At 39.6% G+C, this 8,222-nt stretch overlaps 1 protein-coding gene across 5 annotated transcripts in view; it reads left to right on the top strand.

The window, feature by feature from the left end:
* Nucleotides 1-8,222, top strand: part of LOC106876947 (coiled-coil and C2 domain-containing protein 2A) — a 44,119-nt gene that overhangs the window by 10,186 nt on the left and 25,711 nt on the right. For 4 of the 5 annotated variants that reach the window (XM_052975371.1, XM_014925715.2, XM_014925713.2 and 1 more), the window contains exons 9-19: nucleotides 64-159; nucleotides 1,394-1,717; nucleotides 1,967-1,988; nucleotides 2,294-2,431; nucleotides 3,160-3,302; nucleotides 4,045-4,167; nucleotides 4,935-5,144; nucleotides 5,737-5,793; nucleotides 6,215-6,279; nucleotides 7,375-7,515; nucleotides 7,691-7,847. In XM_052975371.1, the coding sequence (XP_052831331.1) occupies nucleotides 64-159; nucleotides 1,394-1,717; nucleotides 1,967-1,988; nucleotides 2,294-2,431; nucleotides 3,160-3,302; nucleotides 4,045-4,167; nucleotides 4,935-5,144; nucleotides 5,737-5,793; nucleotides 6,215-6,279; nucleotides 7,375-7,515; nucleotides 7,691-7,847 (1,476 nt within the window). The remainder of the gene's footprint in view (nucleotides 1-63; nucleotides 160-1,393; nucleotides 1,718-1,966; nucleotides 1,989-2,293; nucleotides 2,432-3,159; nucleotides 3,303-4,044; nucleotides 4,168-4,934; nucleotides 5,145-5,736; nucleotides 5,794-6,214; nucleotides 6,280-7,374; nucleotides 7,516-7,690; nucleotides 7,848-8,222) is intronic. The other variant, XM_052975372.1, reaches the window with a different exon arrangement.

Genomic DNA, 8,222 nt, shown 5'->3' with positions numbered 1-8,222 from the left:
CTCTCTGTCACTATTTACCCCCACTCTCTCATCTCTTTATACCTTCCCCTTCATTGTCTCCAGGAAAAAGAAGAGAGAGAACTGGAACGAAGGACAAAAGAAGCGACTGACAAATTGTTCCAGAGATGGAAGAGACAGAAGTCTTCTGCTGTGGCGCAGGTAAGTGTGTGTGCATTGTGTGTCTGTGTGTGTCTTTGTGTCTGCATCCATGTGTGTTTGTGTCTCTGCATGTGAGTGTGTGTATGTCTGCATTTGTGTATGTCTGTGTGTCTCTGCATCTGTGAGTGTGTGTGTCTGCATCTGTATGTATGTGTGTTTGCATCTGTGTGTGTGTGTGTGTGTCTGCATCTGTGTGTCTGTGTGTCTCTGCATCTGCGAGTGTGTGTGTGTGTGTGTTTGCATCTGTCTGTGTGTGTGTCTGCGTCCGAGTGTGTATATGTACTTCTGCATCTGTGTGTGTGTATTGTCAGTGTTTGTGCATGTCTGTGTGCATGTGGTCTGAACTCCTTCAGTCATATATATCCTGTCTCAGGAGCTCAACTTTTTGCCTCAGATGTGACATAGCAGACAATCAAAATACCTTCAGATAACGACATCAATCAAAATAGCTTACAGCACACAAACTCTATTTTGAAATTGGTCAGTCGGTGAGTATCCCCATGAAAAAGCAACCAAAATGGGCTTTCTCTGATGTAACATTGCTCAGCAGGGTGCATAGCTTGGAGCTCAGGGAGTCTCTCCAAGTCATACCATTACTTTTCCACATGTTGCATCTAAGGATGTTATCAAGATGGTCCCTATTCAAGGACCCAGTATATGTTTGGTATGCTGGTGTGAACGAAAATGTCTATAAGTATGCCAGTGGTTCTAAAACATTTTCAGGCTGCCATCCAGTTGGTCCCCAGATGCCTCTCCTCCCACTCACCTCCACAGACATGGACCACTCCCCCTTTGGGGCCACCCCATTATCATCCCACTTTTCTTCAACACACCCTGGATCTTCCCATTGCACTCCCAGGGGGGTGCAGTACCACCCACTTTGGGAATCACCAATGTATGCTTTTGTTGAAGACTAGCAACAATATCATCAATAAAATTGTTTCTTTGCAGTAAATACAGCAATAGATCACATGCTATTTAATGAATTTTAATAATTAATTTCTTCTCTCTTGCTATCGTTATCTCAGTCATATGATGTCTATTGATACTTTTTTCTTTTCATTTTTCTTTCTCTCCACATCTGATTGGCCCCTTCCTGTTCTTCCGACTACCTTGCTTAACCATTTCCTTATCCTTAATCCTGTTCCCTAAACTCAACACTGGTCTGACCAAATCCTGTTTGGTCTGATCCAATCTGGTGTGATCCGGTCCATTCTGGTCTGATCTGGTGTAGAAACAGTCAGAGATAACAGCAAAACAGGGTTACGATTTCTTCACTCAAACTTGGGAAGGTTCGTCCATGCTGTCGACAGAATCACCATCAGTGCAATCAGCAGATGCTGCAAAGCCCACCACCCCTGATGACAATGGGGGTAACAAGGGGAAAATACGTGATGCGGCTGGGATAGTGGTGCCTGGAGAGAGAAGAAGGTCTTCGGCTGGAAGCAGGGGAAAAGCAGAAGGCAAGACAAAAAAGGAGAAGGGCAAAGGAAAGGAAGGTGGAAGCAGAAGAGTCAGCAAAGACAGTACAAAGGCAGAAGAAGAGGGGGAGGATGAGGTAAGTGCTTGGTTTATCCTTTCCTTGCTTTTTGCTGTTGAGTATTTGTAGTGTATGTATGCATGTGTGCATACATGTGTTTATGTGTGGTGTATATATATACATGTATGTATATTTATAAACATGTTTGTAGATGAATGTATATCATTATTGTCACTGGTTGGGAAGCAAGCTTCTGACAACACAACCGCTCTTGCACCTACATTAACTCTTCCTTCTTTATTTACTCCATCCTTATGTCTATTCCAGATTGACAACGGTTACTATGAAGGTATGTATGCTTGATTTTCAATGCATTCTTTAAATAACATTGATGTATCTCCCTAAAAACAAACGTGGCCCCTTTGTATGTGAATGTGCATATATGTGGTTGGCTGTCCTTGTGCATTTGCGTATGTGTGTATCTGCATTTCAATGCTGCTTTATAACTCCAGATTTCTGAAAGCTAGATAATTGGTCCAGTACTGAATCTGAGAACACATGGTTAAGAAGTAAGCTTCTGAACCACTTTGCCATATTAATTGTGTGTGTTTATATGTTTTTTTTAAATTAAATTTATTTTTTTATTTACCGCAGATACATATCCACTTCTGGGTAACATCTCTGAGAAGGACGGCTGCAGTTACTATCACATGACGAAAGCACAAAAAATCTGTTACACCTCACAGGTAAAGAGTGAAGCAGAGATATACTACTACCCGTCATCAAGCTCAAGTGAGTACTAAACTTCTTCACTCCTGCTACCACTGTGCTGTGTGGGGACTGGCATGCCAAAGAATAGACCCAGTGTTTCCCCTGCATGCTGTAAAAGGTGACTAAAAAAAAGTTGAGGTAGGATTTGTATTCCAACCTCATCCAGCCTTGATCCTATGATCAAAGATGTTCCAGCTGTAACCATAGTGTATCAAGGACTACATTATCTATTGTATCACAGGTTCCCTCCACAGTTAGGGATCAGCACTTCTTTACACAGCTGTTCTTGTCCGTATGCATCACATGACCATACCAGTGCATTTGTCTCTTTTGCACACCACGTCTGGTGCTTCTTATGCCTAACTTTTCTCTCAAACATGCACACTGTCAGACATGTACACTGACATTGCACATCCAGCAAAGCATACTAGCTTCATTTCTTTCAAGCCTACGCATGTCCTCGGCTGTCACAGCCCATGTTTCACTGCCATGTAGCATAGCATATACATACATACATATATATATATTTACACAGTTTCCGTCTACCAAATCCACTCACAAGGCTTTGGTTGGCCTGTGGCCATAGTAGAAGACACTTGACCGAGGTGTCACGCAGTGGGTCTGAACCCAAAACTATGTGGTTGGGAAGCAAGCTTCTTACCACACAGCCATGTCTGTGCCTATGATGATGATGATGTATTGTAATATCCTGCTTTACCATTATCTCTTTCTCTCTCTATGTTTTCCAGTTCCACCTGCAGAAAAGCTATCTGGGTCCCAGAAAGAGGCACGCAACCTTGTTGATGAGGGGTTCTATGTTGGTTCACCACCTAGTGTTGCTACTAGCAACCGCAACCGAATGGAGCATCGCCTAATTCAAGGAAAACATGTGGTGAGGTGACAAACAGAACAGTGGAGGGTGAATGGAATGGATTGCATGTATATGCATGTTTGTATGTATATATATATATATATGTGTGTGTCTGTGTGTGTGTTGAGTGATAGATTTGATTTTCATAGCTGACAAAGTGAAAAGACACAGAAATGCATATGTCTTAAGATCCAATGACATTCTTCACAACCCAGAATATATTTTCTCCCAGTAGTTCCACAGTGCATGGTCTTATCATGTCCAAATGTATTCAAACATGTTAAATATGACTTTGCATGAATATATATATATATATATATATATATATATATACACACACACACACATATACACATCGTACTTGAGAAGAAGACCCATCAAACTGAGCAAAATCGCAGTCCAGGGGAAAACCGGGCTCATGCAAATGGCACCAATGCCAGTCGTGCATAAAAGCATCCATTACACTCTCGGAGTGGTTGGCGTTAGGAAGGGCATCCAGCTGTAGAAAACCATGCCAAATCAGACTGGAGTCTGGTGCAGCCTTCAGGCTTGACATTCCTCGTTAAACCGTCCAACCCATGCCAGCATGGACAACGGACATTAAATGATGATGATGAAATAACTCAGTGTACTATTGACAAATAAAAAAAAAAAAACATCTATGATTTCAACAAAGTGTCTATGTGTAGTCTATTTATTTATTTCTTATGATTTTTCCTTTCCTATTAATTGATTAATTTTCTTTCCTTTTTTTGTGATTCAGGACAAAAAGTGGTTTGGAGAGGATGGTGAAATTATCACCTTGCCAGACCCTTTAAAGTTGACTCCTTCAAGGCCTCCTGTCCCTGAAGAAGAGGACTCTAATTTTGGAGTCGTCTACACCAAGGTGAGTCATCATATGACACTTTATAGGGTTGTGCACCTGTGTGTGTGTATACTTATTCATCTCTCTCTCCACACACACATACACACACCTTTTTCTCTCATATATATGTGTGTGTATTATCGTTTATCTTTTACTTGTTTCAATCATTAGACTGCAGCCATGCTGGAGCACCACTTTGTAAGTTCTTGGGTCGATTCTTCTCACCGTAGTACTTACTTAAATACCGCTGCCTTAAATAATAATAATAATAGTTTCAAATTTTGCCATAAGGGCAGCAGTTTTTGTGGGAAGGGATGAGTTGATTACATCAAACCCAGTGTTTCACTGGTACTTTATTCATTGACCCTGAAAAGATGAAAGGCAAAATCAACCTCGGTGGAATTTGAACTCAGAACTTGAAGACAGATGAAATCCCACTAAGTGTTTCGCCTAGCATGCTAATGATTCTGCCAGTTCACCACCTTAGATAATAATGATAATAATAATATAAACTTTGGTCTGTACCATGTGTCTGAGGAATTGATGATAGGTCCGGTGGATCAGGGTTGACCTGGATGTAAACAACAACTTGGAGGGGGGACACATTAGACAATGTAGTTCTTGATACACTATGTCTGAATAAAAAGTAATGTGATCATTCTGGAACACATTTAAACATAGGTGTGTGTATGTGTGTGTCTCTTCCTACTTTTTACCCATAAACAACACTCCACCCCCAGCAACTGACACTCCTCTATTTGCCTTCATCATTATCTCTATTTATCCAGGCTGAAGTTCGTGAGTTCGACACACGTCTGATGTCTGGCTGTGCAGACAACGACAGACATTACCAATTGGACATAGACATCAACAGTATAGTGTTTAGTCAACACCACCTGTTTAGTATGGAACATGTTCTTGCCAATAAATTACTTGCCCTCTACCAACAATACTCAAAGATAATGAAGAAAAACAGCTTATCCTTCCTTACCAAAAAGGTAATTTATTTTCTTACCCCTTGTAACATTACTACCCTACCTGTTGCTCTTTTTTTTACCCCTTCTAACATAATTACCCCACCTGTTGCTGCTTTTTACCCCTTTTAACATTCCTACTCTACCTACAGCTATTTTCTCTCTGTATGTTATTCCTGATTTTTAATTCACCAAACTGTTTTCCCTTGTTATGAAGCTATGTGCATGATTTTTTACTTATATTAGCCACAAGGGCTAATATAAGTCAAAACATGGAAGGACAACACAAGACGATATACAAAGGGGTTTTTTGCAAAGAAAACATCCGTATAAATATTTCATAACAGTAAGAACAATGTAACAAGTAAAAACTCCCAATAGGGGGAGGCACTTTGAAGGTTACTCATGGAAAAGAACCCATAAAAACCACGGATGCCTGGTCAACAGGGCGAGAGCCTTTCTCTTTTTATACTCCTTTTTACAGGTGTATTCTCAGAATTGGTCCATCCATACTGGTCATTTTTCTGACATCCACCTACCTTTCAACAGATTTGCTAGAAGACAACACTTCCCTCTCTACTCTCACTTTCCTTAATGATATTTGTATTTATTTCAGTTGAAAGCTGTGAAGACTTCAACCTTACATTTGCAAAATTATTTACAGAGCAAAGAGGTAGGTCTGTACTTTGTTGAGGTGGATTCGGTGGGTTGGACTAAATCCTCTTGATAAACAAGCTACAGTATTTCGCATTGTGTGTGTGTGTTCATGCATGCTTGTGTGTGTTCGTGCATGCTTGTGTGTGTATGCGTGTATGTGTGTGTGTATGTATATTGTTGTCATTTTTTTGAAGTCTATTTTTCCCTGCTCACAATGGTAGGATAGAATTTATTGAGGTAAATTTTTCTGCAACCAAATACTGAGACATTAACACACACACACACATATATGCATATATATATTTAGATATATATATATATATATATATATATATATTTACACACATACACAGTCACATATATGTTTACATTCATACATATGTATATATACTTACTGACATATATATTCACATGCATGCACTCTTTCTTTTCCTTAGGATCTCTCTGAAGAAGACAAAGCTAATTATAGGCAGAGATTAAACGATTATAAAACAGAAATACGGTATGTATTACTCTGTGTGTGTATGTATGTGTGTGTGTGTGTGTATGTATATATATACACATGCATTCTCTTATATACTGGTTTCAGTCATTGGACTATGTTTATGCTAGTGCTTCAAGAACATTAGCTAGTTATATGTCCCCTCAGTACAGCATGCAATACTTATTTTATTGACCTTAAAATGGACAAAAGAAAGGTGATGTGACCTTATGAAAAGTGGGGGAAAAACTTAGAGGGAACTACATACTGCAAAGTATTTTTGATTAATTAACTCGTTTTCCTTTATACACACACATCCAGACGCATGCATGCGTGCACTCACACACACAAATAGAGTCAGGACTGACCTGGGATTAAATAATAAGTATTAGATAATCTAGTTCTAGAATAAAAGACAGGGTGGTCATAGCTTGACCGTCTCTCATCATAGGTCTACTGGATCAGGGATGACCTGCAACTAAACAACAAAAGCCACTAAGATTTGGTCTACTTTAGTCAACAGTTTATTAATAGAAATAATACATTTCTAAATCTCTCAGATTTATGCAGTAGTGCCGGTGGCATGTGAAAAGTCATTCGAGCGAGATCATTGCCAGTGCCGCTGGACTGGCTCCTGTGCAGATGGCATGTAAAATACACCCTTTTGCTCGTGGCCATTGCCAGTACCGTCTGACTGGCCTTCATGCCGGTGGCACGTAAAAGCACTCACTACACTCTTGGAGTGGTTGGCATTAGGAAGGGCATCCAGCTGTAGAAACTCTGCCAAATCAGATTGGAGCCTGGTGTAGCCATCTGGTTCACTAGTCCTCAGTCAAATCGTCCAACCCATGCTAGCATGGAAAGCGGACATTAAACGATGATGATGATGATAATGATGATGATACAATGAAGTAGTTGTATTCCTTTCAGGAGACTGTCACATTAAGTCACATACAATTACTTCAGTTTATTAATAATTGAACATTTTTCTGCTTGTCTTTTAGCCTCTTACTAGTTTCAGTCAATTGGATGTGGCCATGCTGGGGCAGTGCTATCATGTTGCTTTAGTATTTTGTATTTTGTCTATACTTTGTGTTTTGTTTTTTTTTTCTCCAGGCAAATCCGTAACCAAAGAGACCATGAGGAACAATGTTGCCACAGGCTAGTCAAAGCCATCATTCAAACCTGGAAGAATATCAAACACCTGAGAGAGAAACAGCAGTTTGTGGCCACCTCAATTAAACTCACTATCTGCAAGTATGACCTGCTTTTCTTGTTTTTGTCATAAGCCCACCATCTCTCTCCATCAACACCGTACACTTTCAAGTCCTTCTCCTTGTAGAATATATATATATAGCCTTCCTTCTGTGTGTGTGTGTGTGTGTGTGTATATATATATATATATATATAAAATGTGCTGTTGTGTAACCAGGCAGGAAATGGACCGAGACCAAGATGACCAGCAGTGGAGGCAAGAGATTGAGGAAGAGTTAGAGGAGGCCCGTGAGGAGTATGAAGAGAGTTATCAGCAGAAACTCATTGAATACCAACAGGAGCTGGAAGAATGGCAGAAAAAACAGCAGTTAAGGGTATGTCTTGGTTACCATTACTTAGTGGGCTGCTAGATTTGTTGATGGTAAAGTTTAGATGGGGACTTATTTAATTAAGGCAATATTTTGCACCTGGATACCCTTCCTGTCAGCAACTCTGCGATTATTTTTAAGTAAAAAGTTGTTTATTCTACACACCTTTGAAAGCATAGAATGACTTGTAATAATGTCAACAAGGAATGAAAACATCATAACACCATTTTACTCGCTTCTAAATGAAGCTATGGACTTCGTATATTTTACCCCAGTGTCACTTTGATGGTGTGATATATATATATATATTCAAATATATATTGAAACACCTGTGTGTATACATGTGTATATATATATATATATATATATATATATATATAT

This window comes from Octopus bimaculoides, chromosome 21 (genome assembly GCF_001194135.2).
Source record: "Octopus bimaculoides isolate UCB-OBI-ISO-001 chromosome 21, ASM119413v2, whole genome shotgun sequence".
NCBI lineage: Eukaryota > Metazoa > Mollusca > Cephalopoda > Octopoda > Octopodidae > Octopus > Octopus bimaculoides.
The sequence above is the reverse complement of the archived record's forward strand: the minus strand, read 5'-3'. Positions and strand labels throughout refer to the sequence as shown.